This window comes from Ovis canadensis, chromosome 19, assembly GCF_042477335.2.
Source record: "Ovis canadensis isolate MfBH-ARS-UI-01 breed Bighorn chromosome 19, ARS-UI_OviCan_v2, whole genome shotgun sequence".
NCBI classification, from domain to species: domain Eukaryota; kingdom Metazoa; phylum Chordata; class Mammalia; order Artiodactyla; family Bovidae; genus Ovis; species Ovis canadensis.
Genome location: NC_091263.1, coordinates 74,988,543 through 75,003,750, shown reverse-complemented (window position 1 = coordinate 75,003,750; position 15,208 = coordinate 74,988,543). Strand labels below are relative to the sequence as shown.

General features: G+C 59.2%; 1 protein-coding gene across 3 annotated transcripts in view; it reads right to left on the bottom strand.

Annotated features, from left to right (window-relative positions):
- Nucleotides 1–3,275: 3,275 nt before the first annotated feature.
- Nucleotides 3,276–15,208, bottom strand: part of UROC1 (urocanate hydratase 1) — a 28,412-nt gene continuing 16,479 nt past the window's right edge. For 2 of the 3 annotated variants that reach the window (XM_069562034.1, XM_069562035.1), the window contains 6 exons: nucleotides 14,982–15,052; nucleotides 13,889–13,987; nucleotides 12,582–12,681; nucleotides 9,269–9,350; nucleotides 5,105–5,204; nucleotides 3,276–4,309 (listed from right to left, as the gene is read on the bottom strand). In XM_069562034.1, coding sequence (XP_069418135.1) covers nucleotides 4,172–4,309; nucleotides 5,105–5,204; nucleotides 9,269–9,350; nucleotides 12,582–12,681; nucleotides 13,889–13,987; nucleotides 14,982–15,052 — 590 coding nt within the window. In that variant the 3' untranslated portion in view covers nucleotides 3,276–4,171. Of the gene's footprint in view, nucleotides 4,310–5,104; nucleotides 5,205–9,268; nucleotides 9,351–12,581; nucleotides 12,682–13,888; nucleotides 13,988–14,799; nucleotides 15,053–15,208 lie in introns of all 3 variants that reach the window. The other variant, XR_011250939.1, reaches the window with a different exon arrangement.

The window sequence follows — 15,208 nt, the reverse complement described above, 5'->3', positions numbered from 1 at the left end:
GGTTTGTACCTCTGCCAGGTACCAGACACAAAAAGGAACTCAAAGTGGATCCCAGGTCTAACCTAACAGCTGTAACTATAAAATGGCCAGAAGAAAGCATAACTGTAGATCTCTGTGACCTTGGATGAGGGAATGGCTTCTCAGATGTGAAAACAAAAGCACAAAGACGCAAACTGGGCTTCGTGAAAATTAAAAAATTTGAGTTAAGAACAGGAACAAAAAAGTGAAAACATAACCCATAAAATGGGCGGAAATTTGCAGATCGTGTATCTGGTGGGGATCTGCTATCCGGAACATATTTTTAAAAACTCCCAAGTCAATCACAAAGACAACCCAATTTAAAAGTACACACAGGATCTTAATAAACATTTTTCCAAATAAGAACTAGCTAATACGCCCATGAAAAGAAGCTCAGTTTCATTAGTCATCAGGAAAATGCAACTCAGAACCACAATGAGATACCACTTCGCACCTACTGGGATAGTTACAATTTTTTAAACAGAAAAAAAGTGTTGGTGAGGGAAAAATTAGAACCCTCATATATTTCTGGTGAGAACGTCGCTGTGTAAAAAAGGTTGGCAGTTCCTCAAAAAGTTAAAGACAGAATTTCCTTGCGTGCTAACTCACTTCAGTAGTGTCCGACTCTTTGCAGCCCTATGGACCACAGCCCGCCAGGCTCCTCTGCCCATGAAATTCTCCAGGTAAGAACACGGGAGTGGTTGCCAAGCTCTCCTCCAGGGAGTCTCCCCGACCCTGGACTTGACCCCACATCTCTTACGTCTCCTGCTTTGGCAGGCAGGTTTTTTACCATCAGCACCACCTGGGAAGAATTTCCTTATAACCCTGCAATTCCACTCCCAGGCATATAGCCAAGACAAATGAAAACCCATCCAAAAACCCATCCAAAAGCTTGTGTGTGAATGTTCACAGTGGCATACCACTACAGTTTAAAAAATGGAAACAGGTGAGTGTTCGTGAACAGACAAAGGGGTAGACAAGATATGGCCTGTCCACACAAAGGAATGTTATTCGGCCGTAAAAAGGGACGAAGTACTGATACACGCTACAACACAGATGAACGCTGAAAACACACCAAGGGAAAGAAGCCAGACCCCAAAAACCGCATATTGTGTGATTCCATTCATATGAAATGTCCAGAATAGGTGGACTTTTGGGCCAACGCAGAAAATGTGATTATGGATTCAAGAGATTATTCACTATTAGAAAAGAAGGAAACGCTGACACATGGGACGACGTGGATAAACAGTGAGGATCCTGTGCCAAGTGAGACACTGGCAGCCCCTCTCCCCTCCCTGGAGGTCGGGGTGGAAAACTGAAAGCTCACCGCTCCGGTCATGAGGTAGCCTGCCCACCAGTAAGAGATAGGCAGCTCCTGTCCAGGAATAAACAGCAAACACACTCGGCCTTGCCCCTGCTGGACCACAGAGACTGGTGGCATGTGTGTGAGCTAAGTCACCAAGTCGTGTTTGACTCTCCGTGACCCCATGGACTGTAGCCCGCCAGGCACCTCTGTCCACGGAATTCTCCAAGCAAGAGTACTGGAGTGGGTTGCCATTTCCTCTTCCAGGGGACCTTCCTGACCCAGGGATCGAACCCATGTGTCTTCTGGCTCCTGCACTGACAGGCAGCTTCTTTATCACGCGTGCCCTGGTTAGCCCCAGAGGCTGGTGGGGACTGTGGCAAGCTGGATAAAACCAGCCCAGGCCCCAGGGCCTCCCGGTGATGACTGGGCAGGGGTGGTGAGCGCACGCTGTCACCTAAACTCAACTTTTACGTAACTCAAAATCTGGATTTTTTTTTTTAAGTGTAATTTCCCAATAACTAAAAATTGGTGACAAAGTCAAATTTTAAAGGTGTGGGGGGCAAATAAAACACAACCCCAAGTCAAGTCTGGCCCCAGACCTAGGATAGGGGTCCCCTCTGGAAAGCCCAGGGCAACAGCACAGAGCCCTCCTGCCCTGGCTCGGGCTGGCTGGCGGGGAAAGTCTGTCCCCGGGCAGTCCTAGGTGCCAGGGAGCAGAGGCCACCAGGAAGGGCCCTGAGGCTTCTGCAGTCCTCAAGGCAGCCAGGCCCACCCCCACCAGGGCCAGTTGGTTCCTATCTTCCTCGTTTCGATGAACGCATTGCTGAGTGAACGATGCTCCCCTGCTTTCTTACAGAAGGCTGCAGAAGGTGGATGCAGGTTGTGGGGAGTGGAATCTAAGCTAGTGGTTTTCAGTGCCTTCCTAACTGTGGTAAGAGGCCAGAACCCGGGTTCATAAACAACTTCTCCGGAAATATCTGACTACCAAGGGCCTGCCACGCCAGTTCTCCCGGCGCGCAGAGAGACGCATCCTGACCCTCGCCCTGGACGCTGCGGGTGTGCTGGAGGTCAGTGTCTGCAGTGGCGGGGGACTCAGTCACTGCAGAGCCGGGGGGGGGGGGGGGGAGGCTTTCTATGGCACCTCCACAGCCACCAAGTCTGTGGTCGGCTGCTCCGCCGCCCTCCTGGGCCCAGTAGTGGTGCCGGCCATCCCTTCTCCCTGCTGGCAGCAGAGACGGGGGGCGGCATGCCCACTGGTGGGCTCTGTGAGAGCCCAGGGAGGGTCTGGAGACCTCAAACATGGCCACAAGCCTCCTGAGACCCTCCCCTGAGGCTGGCCGAGCCCTGGCCGTCCTGAAGGACTCAGGGTGCTGGGCAAAAAGGATGACAGAAGGTCCTGGTCTTCAAACTGAACACACATTTGTTTCCCCCGAGAAACAGGGAATGTTTGTGTAGAAACACACAACAGGGTGACCTTCAGGCACACTTTTATCAACAAGTATCACTTACTCTCCTGACTTCAAGTAACTCAAAACCTGGGTTTGCTTTTTTAAGTGAAATTTCCCAATTTCTAAACAATTGGTGACAAAGTCAAAAAACTTTTAAGGGGGGGGCAAAAAAATCTTCAACCCCAGGACTGTGGCCCCAGACTCCAGGATAGGGGACCCCCTCTGGAAAGCCCATGGTGAGAGAGTGGAGCCCTCCTCCACATCCAGACCCCACGCTCGCCACGTGCAACAGAAGCCTGCGAGGATGGCTTGAGCAGGTGAGGACCAAGGAAAGGAGGCCCCCAGGCCTGGCACAGCAGCACCCAGTGCTGCCAGGAGCCCAAGCACCTCTGCCTTTCCAGAAGCCTCCGGGCATTCAGTGATCTCCTCATGGCCACAGCAGAGCTGCTGTGCTTCCAGGCATCACACCTGAGATTCTGGCAGAAAGAAGGGGCACAATGGAATGGGACACCACCTCGTCAGCCCGTTTTTATTACAGCTTTCCCAGCAGATGCATCCAGCAGACTTCCACGGTCTGCTGGGCTGGAGGCAGGTCAATGGCTATCTATTCTCGATCACTAGGCAGGCTGGAAAGTCAGCTACTTCTGTGTACACCGCTGCCCAGACTACACTGGGGTTCTGTTAGGCAAAGGCAGAATGGCCAGTGGGCAGGAGACGGGCCATATTGCGTGGTTGAGACTAGACACGAGGGGGTGTCGAGTTCGGGGGCCCCTTGGAGACCCAGCCCCAAAGTCTCTCTCAGTTTAGGTCTGTCGTGGGCCCAGCAGGGGCGGAGCTAAGATGGAGGACAGAGAATAAGGAGCGTAGCCAGAGCCAGGCTATTCTGTGGCTGAAGTTGCAGGTCCCTGGCGTGGACAGTTAGTCAGGGGTCGGGGGGCGATAGATGTTGGATGAGAACCTGGCCAGATGAACCGTGCACCCAGGGGAAGAGGAATGCAGGCAGCTCTGTGGGTTGGCTAGCGCCCCACTCAGCCAGGCTTCTGGGCACCAGCCCCTGGAGTCCCCTCCACGGTAGACCTGAGCACCCCGCACAGAACGAGACCCTCACTGCCCTCCAGGTCCCCAGGGGAGCTGCGTGGTGAGAGCAGAGGGCCCCGCCTCGCTGCCCGGTCTGTAAAATGGGGACGCAGCGACTACCTCTGGGGTGGGGAGACGGAGAGGGCATGCGTGTGTGCGTGCGCGTGTGTGCGTGCGCGTGCGTGCGTGTGCGTGTGTGCGTGCGTCCACGCGCGCCCGTGTGCAAAGCTCTGGACCCAGGGGAGCACGGCGAGCAGTGGAGGGGGCGGGGAATGTGAGGGCGGGACCCGGGGGCCAGGGCACCGCGGGACGCCCAGTCCTCTCACAGCCGCAGGGCCTGGAGCACACGCTCATCCGCCACTGCATGCGGCAGCGTCACCACCACGCCACTGTCCTCCCGCATCGTCTGGCAGATGACCTCGTAGGCTGTGGGGCTCCCGGACCAGCAGCGGCGGGCTACCTGAGGGGTGGGAGGGGCGTGCCCTCGGTGCCAGGCCCCGCCCAGCCCGCGTGTCCGCCCCCCCACCCCCCAGCACACCACCTCGGCTCCGCTTCAGGTTCTCCCCAGATGTTCCCTTCCTCCCATCTGACCTGTGTTGTCAGGGGCCCCCCGACATGGCCCTGGCACCCCACCTGCCCCACCCGTTCCCTCCAGTCTCCCGGCCTCCAGGAGGAAGCCCAGCCCCTGTGCTGGGGGCTCCTGGGACTTGCCCTGCCACTCTCCTAGGCCTCCTGGTCTAACCCTTGGACCCTTGCAGTTGGGCTCCCCAGCCCCCTCCCCATTTCACTCACGTCCGTAAACCCACCCCCATCACCCCGACCCCCATCTGTCATGCTTCCCCTTTCAGGCCCTGATATGTGGTCCCTCAGGGACGGGGCCCCGCAGCACACACACAGTGTCAGGACACGCACGGTGTCAGGACACGCACGGTGTCAGGGCACACGCACGGTGTCAGGACACACACACGGTGTCAGGGCACACACAGTGTCAGGACACACACATGAGGGTACACAGCTGTGCTCCCAGATGCACAAAGAGGCAGTGTGGGGAAGGGGCGCACTGCCCAGGCCCCGTGGACACAGGCTGGACAGGAAACAGGCCGGGTGAGACGCGGGCTGTCTGCCGTGCAGGGACACCCTGGCAGTGGCTGGGGGGAGATACTGCAGCGGCAGGAGGGCCGCAGACCTTTCCGGAAGGAGGAGGGTCTGCAGTCTGCACAGGGGAGAGCCTTGGGGGATGCTGGCGGTCACTCACTCCGTTGGCAACGTCCCAGCTAAGCACCCGCCTGGCCTTCCGCTCGGCGTCCTCAGCCCCATCCAGCACGAGGCCAAAGCCCCCGTTGATCACCTCGCCCCTGCAAGAAGCCAAAGGATTTCGGGGTCACTCCCAGGCACAGACAGTCAGGGGGCAAAGGTGCTCAGCTCCAGGCGGCCTCTGCAAACCCAGTCGGAGGAGCCCTTGGCCCAGGAAGACAACCAGAGAGGGGGAGCCCTCTCGTGTCGTGGAGCAGTCGCAGGCCAGAGAATGGTCCTCAGGGAGAAGGTCACATGTAAGGTTGGTGCTGGCTGTATTAAGGAGACACAACACCGTGAGATGAGCAGAAAAGGGGGCAGAACTCAGCCACGAGTCCCTGGAGACAAGTGAGCAACTCAGAGCCAAACAACAGGGTTGGAACTTCTCGGCCACTAAGCCCACAGCCCCAGGTCTGACATGTGATAGCGGCTGGGGCTGGGGAGGTTATGCAAACGGGAGTCCTCACTCAGAGACTGTGGCCGAGCAGTCAGCATCTGCAGAGTCAAGCTCTGCGTGCAGCTGCCTCTGAGGTAGGACCACCCAGCTGATGAGAGGAAGTGATGTTAAGTGTCCTGGGAGACCCCAAGCACAGCGTGGGCCCTGCAGGAGCCGCGGCTCCCGCGACGGGTCTTCACCATTAGCAGCTTGAGAAGCATGCAGCTGGCGCAGCCGTGTGTCCCCAAGAAGCAGTGAGACTTGAGCGGGCAGGTCACCTCAGAAACCAGGCTGCCACCCCCCAGGGGCCCCATGGCACCGTCACCCACAGCTGGGCAGGGACGCAGACCCCCCCACCCCGACTCCAGACCTGCCCTCGGGATCCATATCTTAACAGGCCCCTCGGGAATGCCCACACGCAGCTGGCCTCAAGATGTGCTCTGGTGGGGAAACAGCGTCAGTATCTGGATAAAGCGAAGTCCCTCAGTCGTGTCTCAGACCCTGTGGACTGCAGCCTGCCAGCCTCCTCTGTCCATGGGATTCTCCAGGCAGGAATGCTGGAGTGGGTAGCCATGCCCTTCTCCAGGAGATCTTCCCGACCCAGGGATCGAACCCAGACAGTGCATCTGTTCCTCAGAGACACAGGCCTGGGGGCTGGTCCCGCCTGCAGGGACCTGCACACCCTCCCCGGAGGGACCGGGGTCCACTGTCTCTATGGAGCAGAGCCTGACCGCTGAGTATCCCGCTTTACAGCCCACAGTCCCCATCTACACGGCAGCCGCCGGCTGGGACTGTGGGGCAGACGGCATGGGCCAGACCCCAGCACGTGATCAGAACAGACGGACAGATGGCGCAGGGTGGGGGGCCTGCAGGGGACCCGGTGCTGACATGGATCTGCTCAGAAACAGGGAGCCCCCACGCAGTGGAGAAACCCGGAGCGAACCGAGAGACATCAGTCACGGCAACCGTGACTTGGAAGCATGAGACGCAGCTGAAGCTGCAGGAAGACTGCGGGGGGTGGTGGTTTCCCCACTGCGTTTCCAGGAAGGTCTGCAGCAGTATCTGGTGGATTGAATTATGCACGAATTCTGCAGTGAACCTGAGGCACTTTCCCAAAGGAGCCCCCTAGGGTGTCATGACTCATGGCCCCGGTGCCAGTGCCTCAGGGCCCCGCCGTCAGAGCCTGGGGGGCAGCCTAGTGGGGGGCCCCCACGGCGAGCAGTGGCCCGAGGGCCTCGTGTCCGGCCCCACTTGCCTTCTGCCGGCCTGGCTCCGATTTCAGCAATCTGGGGACAGATCTGAATCCAGATCCAGCTCCACCGCCGGCTCTGGCCCCCGCCAGAGGCATCCCATCATCTCCAGAACCCATTCAGCAAGTCGAGCCCCGAATGGCCGGCACCTGGTGACGGGGCCCAATCCCTCCCTTCCTGGCTTGTTCCGGCCACGCACTCCGGTCACATTTTCCATTCATTCAGGCCACCTGACTGGGCTACAGCTCAGAATTCCAGCCTCAGAGGGCCCAAGGCCAAGCTAGCCCACGGGGACGCTCTGGAGGCTGCAGGACTGGGCTCTGGGAGGCACGGCCAGGTTTGCTCCGGCCAAAACGGGCTGGGAGGTCACTTCAGAGGCAGCTGGTCTGGAGAGCTGTCCTGCTGTGCGGGGCCACAGCGCCCCCTGCTGCTGCAAGGGCCCAGGGGTCCAGAGAGCCGCCCAGGTGACACCCACCCCCCACCCAGGGAACCCTGGCAGGTGCAGCCTAAACTGCCCGCTGCCTCAGTTTTCTCATCTGTGTGTTTCTTCTCTGAGATGAGGTGAGAGGAGATCCAAACGCTTGCCACATGTCCACTTGCAATAAGCAACGGTTCAGTTCACTTCAGCCGCTCAGTCATGTCTGACCCTTTGTGACCCCGTGGACTGCAGCACATCAGGCTTCCCTGTCCTTCACCATCTCCTGGAGCTCACACAAACTCACGTCCATGGAGTCGGTGATGCCATCCAGCCGTCTCATCCTCTGCTGTCCCCTTCTCCTCCCGCCTTCAATCTTTCCCAGCATCAGGGTCTTTTGAGATGAGTTGTTCTTTGCATCATGTGGCCAAAGGACTGGAGTTTCAGCTTCAGCATCTGTCCTTCCAATAAATATTCAGGACTGATCTCCTTTAGGATGGACACCAGTTGTTCGTTTTTCTCAGCAGCGAATGGGACATTGTTACTTATAATGAGAAATAAACATTTGGTCTTTGTCCACGGTTCCCAGCACAGAGCTCCTTGCTGCTACTGCTACTGAGTCACTTCAGTCGTGTCCAACTCTGTGCAACCCCATAGACGGCAGCCCACCAGGCTCCCCCATCCCTGGGATTCTCCAGGCAAGAACACCAGAGTGGGTTGCCATTTCCTTCTCCAAGGCATGAAAGTAAAAAGTCAAAGTGAAGTCGCTCAGTCGTGTCTGACTCTTAGCGACCCCATGGACTGCAGCCTACCAGGCTCCTCTGTCCATGGGATTTTCCAGGCAAGAGTACTGGAGTGGGGTGCCATTGCCTTCTCCGAAGAGCTCCTTAAACTCTTGTAATTTCCTGTGATGAGCAGGATGAAGGTGTCTTTCATCCTGCTGATGAGGTGACTTTGAGAATTCGCCCGAGGGGGCAGGGCTGGCTGCCAGAGGAGTCACCCTGTGACCCGCGCTTGGAGCCTGGGGCCCAGTCCCTGACCATCGCAGAGGGGGAAGGGCTGGAGGTGGAACCAGTCACCTGTGGCCAGCGATGGAGTCAGTCACACCCATGGAAGGAATCCTGCAAGGAAGCCCCAGAGGAGGGGCCTGGAGAGTGGCCGGCCGGGAGCCGGAGCACAGGCAGGCAGGGCCGCGCCTGCCCAGGCCCCCACCGGCAGGTGGGCCTTCGCGTGCTCACCCCGTGGGTCTCCTCCTCTGGCTACCGACTCACACCCTTTGACACCTTTGTAATTTTTTTCAGAAATTTCTGCCTTCCGTGAGCTGCTCCAGCAAAGCAGGGGAACTGAGCTGGGGGGCCGTAGGGACCTGTGATCTCCAGCTGGGGGGCGGGGGGGGGGCGGGGGGGGTGGGGGGGTCACAGGTGATGCGGCAGACCTGCCACTGGAGCCAGAAAATGGGGCGGTGGGCGGAGGGCCGGCCCTGAGGGACTGAGCCCCCAGCTGTGGGATGTGGTGTCAGCTCCAGGCTGAACGCGTGGGGCCGGACCTGAGCTGAGCTTCAGGACACCCAGTGCTGGAAATGGCCACGGGCTGAAACCTGGTGCAGAATTAGGGACGACCTCATGAGGGTACTTGCCTATGGCCCAGGACGCAGCCTCCCAGAACCCCAGCTGGCCCGTGGCTTGGGCTGGAGACAGGCCTGGCTGGGCAGCACGGGGCCAGGAGCCAGGGAGCCCAGAACTAGGTTCCCGCCGCCCAGCCCAGCCGCCCTGGTGAAGTCAAAGGACGGGGCCAGGGCGACTCTGACAGTTCCCCGGAGAACGCCTGTCACAGCAGCTGGAGAACCACGCCGGAAAAGATGGCTCGCGGCGTCCCGCGAGACGCAGGAGACTGCACAGGTGCAGCCTGGGCAAGGCCCCCACATCCAGTTCACATGAGGAGTCCTCAGCAGAGGGAGCTCGGAGGGCCCCTCGAGACTTGCGGGGAGCCCCCACCCGCGCCACTGGCCCTCGGGAACCTTCTTACCAGCCAACGCCCCCGCCGTTGTGCAGGGCGACCCAGGTGGCCCCACGGATCGCGTCGCCCACGAAGTTCTGCACAGCCATGTCTGCAGAAAGAGAGCGCGGTCAGCCCGAGCCAGGCGGCCAGCCCGGGCCAGGGTCGGGGGGTCAGACAGGGACCAGGGAGGGCACCTGTAGGAGCCGCAGACACTGCGTTCGCAGAGCCCGGTGAAGCGGGAGCACCGAACGAGTGCCCGATTCCCACTGCCACCTGCCCGGCACAGGTGCAGCACCCCAGAGGCACTGAGGGTGGAGGAACTGTCGCTCAGGCGACAAACAGCACCAGCCCTACCCTTCAGAGAAGCGCGCTGAGGGCGCGGGGCAAGCTGCACGCCGCAGACTGCGCCTGGGCATCCCTGGGCGAGGCCCCGCGGCAGGTTACCAGACAGGACTCTGCAGGGAGACAGGCGCCCGCAGAGAGAAGGGAACCGAGCCTCACTCCTGTCCAAGGGCCTGCTGAGAGAGTCGATGCCGCCCTGAGACCCACGCCCCTGGGCCAGGGACAAAGGGCTTGGCCCCTGGTGGGCTCTTCCCCAAAGCCCCCCCAGAGAAGAGGCGGGGGTCCTGGGAACAACTTCCGTCTAGCCTGGGACTGTGAGACGCACCGGAACAGCTCCAGAAGCTGGCAAAGGCCAAGGAGCGACCCACCCGCCCGGCTGCCTCCTGAGACATCGGGGCCCTGCCCACACTTCGACCCAGGCCTGGAGAAACTGGTTTCAGGCTCTGGGCCTTCAGAACTTCAGGGAACCCGCTTCTGCCGCTTCCAGCCTCTGCGTTTGTGGTCAGCTTTTACACTGGCGGAAGAATACCAATGTGAACCCATTAACGCCGCAGCACGCGAGCGCCGGAGAAGAGTCCCCGGCGGGCCCGCACTGGAGACTCTGCGCTCTCAAGGCAGGCGGCCCGGGGTTTGAGCCCTGGCCGGGGGACTAGGATCCCACGTGTCGCATGAGGGGCCAAAAAATGTTTTAAAATAAAGAAAAAAAAAAGAGAGCCGTCACACGATGGTAAAGACGTCAATCTTCCAAGAAGAGACAATACACAGACAAGCGCACAGCTGACAACACAGCTTTAAAACGCAAGCGGCGCGCGCGCGAGGACCGCGGAGGGGCCAGATGAGCGCAGCGGCCGGCACTGCAGCCAGCTCTGCAGCCAGCTCTGCAGCCAGCTCTGCAGCCAGCTCACGCGCGCCCACCTAGGGGACAGGGCCGCAGAAGGGCAGCAAGGCTCCTGACCACAGGAAGAGCATTACTGACCGACTTCACCCGGTGAGACGCAGAGAACACGTCCCCAGGGCTTCTCTGCTGGTCGAGTGGCTAAAACGTGACCTCCCAACGCAGAGGGTGCAGGGGCCATCCCCGATGGGATGCTGAGCCCTACAAGCCTCACGGCTGAAAAACCAAACGTGAAACAGAAGCAGCGCTGTAACCCATTCAGTAATGATGGTCCACACCAAGAAAAACCTCTTAAAATTAAAAAAAAAGAAAAGCCCCTGAGTAACAGCAGAATACAGGTTCTTCCCAGGGGCATCAAGAGGGATCACCTTTGAGGCCACAACACAACCCTTAACACAAGTTTAAAACAACAGGATGAATACAAAGCTCTTAGACTATAATGGAATTAACTCAGAAGTCAGTAACAGAAAGATAATTAGAAAATCTCCCCAAACTTAAAAATTTAAGAAGACTGCTGGGCATACACACCAAGGAAACCAGAATTGAAAGAGACACATGTACCCCAGTGTTCATCGCAGCACTGTTTATAATAGCCAGGACATGGAAACAACCTAGATGTCCATCAGCAGATGAATGGATAAGAAAGCTGTGGTACATATACACAATGGAGTATTACTCAGCCGGTAAAAAGAATTCATTTGAATCAGTTCTGATGAGATGGATGAAACTGGAGCCGATTATACAGAGTGAAGTAAGCCAGAAAGAAAAACACCAATACAGTAGACTAACACATATATATGGAATTTAGGAAGATGGCAATGACGACCCTGTATGCAAGACAGGAAAAAAGACACAGATGTGTATAACGGACTCTTGGACTCAGAGGGAGAGGGAGAGGGTGGGATGATTTGGGAGAATGGCATTGTAACATGTACACTATCATGTAAGAATCGAATCGCCAGTCTGTCTGACGCAGGATACAGCATGCTTGGGGCTGGTGCATGGGGATGACCCAGAGAGATGTTATGGGGAGGGAGGTGGGAGGGGGGTTCATGTTTGGGAACGCATGTAAGAATTAAAGATTTTAAATTTAAAAAAAAAAAATTTAAGAAGATACTTCACAGTAATCCATGGTTCCAAGAGGATGTATCAAAGGAAATTTAAAAGTGTTCTGAACTGAATGAAAAGAAAAATACATTTTTCAAAAAATCAGTACGATGCAGCTAAGGCAGCGTTTAGCGGGAAATTCATAATACTAAAACATTTTTATTACAAAAGGAAACCTCATGAAACTGGAGAAAGAAGAGCAAATTAAACCCAAACAGTAAATGGGAAAAAGATCACAGTAAAAATAAGAGTAGACATCAGTCAATTTGAAAGCAAAAAAAAAATAGAATAAAATCTAACTAAAAACTTATTTGAGAAGATCAACAAAATTCAACAATGCCTAGCCAGGCTGATCAAGGAGAGAGAGAGAAGACAGACAGGCCTAACCTCAGGGAAGGCGGTGTGAGCCCACAGGCACTGGAGGGACAATGAATGCTTCTCTGCCCATCAGTCTCACAGCTCACAGGGAATGGACCTAGTCCTCAGAGTGATGTGGATCGGTGTTCCTGGGTGTCCACTCCTTCCCTAGGGGTCCCACCCATGACGGAAGCAGCCTTGGGTGCTGGGGACAAGAAAGCCCCCAGGAGCAGAAGGCAGAAGCTCTGTGTGAGGTTAACAGCCCCTCACGGAACCCGGCCTGGGGGAGCTGACATGACTCCCACACACAAACTCAGTGCATCCTTCACAACAAAGAAGGACCCGCTGTTGGCTCCTCGTCACAGAGGAGGACCCTGAGGACCTTCTGAAGACCGCCTGGCGCGTGATGGGGTGCGCCCAGGTCTCAGGCGTCCACCGGCCCGGTCCACTGGCTCCTGCTCAGGTTTACAGCCGTGTCCCGGGTCCCAGAGCCGCCTCCGTCGTGGGCTGGTCACCCTGGGCCTTGCCCCCTCAGAAGCCAGCAACCTTTTCACAGCACCGTGACAGACTGAGCCACGTGATTTTTACATCAAACCCGAATCCAACAGAAACACAGCTTAGACGCCCTGTCCTCCTCACCTGCACAGAAGGCAGAGCCGTCGTAAATGTTGGAGGTCTCCCGAAAGGGGCTGTCGGTGCCACTTACGTCATGGTGGTCTCGGCTCAGGACCACCGGCGCCTGCGGTGTGAAAGGGCATGAAAGGTCAGCGGTGGTGTCCACTGCCTGGCCCGGGGCAGAGTTCAAGGGTCAGGCCACGCCAGACGCCCTTTGGACTACCCTGGGAAGCAGACCCTCTGCAGGAGGGCGCAGGGGGTTTCCAACGCCCCCCAAGACCGCCCAGAGATGCCCCTTCTGTCCACCCGGAGCCCGTACACCCCCAGGTGCTGGCTCTGAGTCGCCGCTACCCTGTCCAGTCACCACGCCCACTTTACGGAGCCCCCATCTCAGGGCCGCAGGAACAGGCAGGGGCTTCGGCTCCCACCGGAGGTCGCAGGAGCTTCCCTGCGCTTCAACAAGCCGGGCCTGACCCCGCTCTGCACGGGACCCCCAGCCCAGTGCGCTGGCACCGGGGACACTCTACGGCTCCGCCTGCAGCACGGAGCCCAGTTCCGACCCTACGCGCACTCCTCGCTCAGTTTATCCGCGGAGCGCCGCACTCTCAGAGACCGTGGACTGATGGCCTTGCCCGCGCATCCACAGTGTCCCTCCACCTGCACCGGGCGGGACCCTGTCTGCCCCGTGCTCCGCCGGGAGCCCGGCGTTGGAGCAAGGCTTGCACCTGGGTAGCGGGGGCGGCGCTCAGGAAGGAGGGGCGGAGAGGGAGGGGTGGGGATGAAGAGGCGCCGTGTGCGCGCATGCGCCGAGCGAGGTGACCGGGGCTGACTGGAAGGAGGCGGGAGGAAGGAAGGGTGGAGAGCGAGGTGGGACGAAGAGGCGCTCTGCGCGCATGCGCCGAGCGAGGTGGGCGGAGCTGACTGGAAGGAGGCGGGAGGAAGGGGGTGGCGGAGGATGGGAGGGGGCGAAGAGGCGCCATATGCGCATGCGCCAAGCGAGGTGGGCGGAGCTGACTGGAAGGAGGCGGGAAGGAGGAGGAGGCGGGGAGGCGGGGCATGAAGCGCTGTAGCTGTAGCGCCACACAGCTGTGCAGCCCACATGTGCGCATGCGCCGAGCGAGGTGGGCGGGGCTGACCGTTAGGGAGACGGAGACGCGGTCAGGGTTGCAGTGAGGCGAAAGGGACAGTTCAACAAAGACAGCCAGAACCACCGGAGGGGAAGCCACGCTTTGAGGTGACAAGGCTCAGCGGTGGCCCCTGACTGCCCAGAGTCTCACGGCAGGGCCCACAGCAGAGCCCGGGCTTGAGGGCTGGCCTGGCGGGGCTCCCACCTTGAGCTCCCCACGGGCGATGGCTTGGTTGAAGGCCAGGGCGATGGCCACACGGCCTTTCTGGTCCGAGTACAGGATCCTGGCCTGGGAGCCCACCACCTGTGGCGAGAAGGGCGATGCTCAGGAGACACGCCCCCCAGACGCTGGAGGGCGGTCGCTGGAGTCCCCCACGCGCGGCCCGTGTCCCTGGTGCAGCTGTGCCTCCGGACCGGTCTCCGCAGGGCGGGCTCCGGGGGCTCCGGGGGCCCGCCCCCATCGCCACCTCCTGCCCCACCCTCCCCAGGCCCAGGTCTTCAAGTCCAGCGGCGATCGCCGTGGACTTCTCAGGCACTGGGTGGTTGGCATGAGGGGTTCCGTGGAGAAACACGCGTGCAACCACTGGTACAGGCGGCAGCGGTAGTCTGGGTGGACGGGGTTGGACTGGGAAGCCCAGGGCGGGGGCCGCCGCTTGGGGCAGGCCAAGGACCCACCGGTGCAGACGTGGCAGCGTCCAGCCATCAGAACCAAATGCCCAGCCCTTGCTTGGTCTGGGCGCATCTGGCCGGCTGCCTCCCCAGGCCTGTGCACTGGCTGGTCCCTCTGGACTCAGCCCCACTTAGGCCTGAACTTGCGAGTCAGCTCCTCAGAGACACCCTTCTGCTACACCGCCCCCACCCCCAACTCCCCGCGTCATCTGATCTGAGGTCACGCTCACAGGCACAGAAACGCCCATTGGCCCTGCCCTGGCGCCGCAGAGGTCGTGCTCCAAGCCCTGCACCACAGCCGGGGGCCCGACCACCTCCGTGCCTCCACTGTGCAGACGAGAGGGGAGACCCAGAGAGGCCAAGCCACTCAGCCCAGGCCACACAACTGAGAAATCAGGAGGCCTGGCTCCAGGGCCCTGCCAGGCAATGACGGGAGGGAGGACCTACCTGACCCAGGTCACTGCCCCAGAGTCCAGGCCACCTTCTGAAAGGCCCCGGGCTTCTCTGTACAGTGGCCCCTGGGCGAGGTGGCCAGTAGGGACTCCCCAAGTTGTCCAGGTGGTGAGCAGCGTTTCACCTGGGGCAAGGTCCACACTGCACCCGCCCCGCCCCCCAGCTGGCGCCCTCACCAGCTGGTGCTTGGCAGCCTCCCGGATCCAGCGGATGTTGTCCACGTACTGGAGCTTCACAGCCGGGGTCACTGCAGGCAGGGGAGGGGGTGTCTCAGGTACCCTGCCCCACGGTGGGGGTGCACACTCCCGCTGCAAGGCAGCTGGGCTCAGGCACGCATCTGCACCCACCGCTGGACCCCGAGCAGAGTCGGGGTGCCCCCATCCCCAGCTCCCCACCAGCCCAT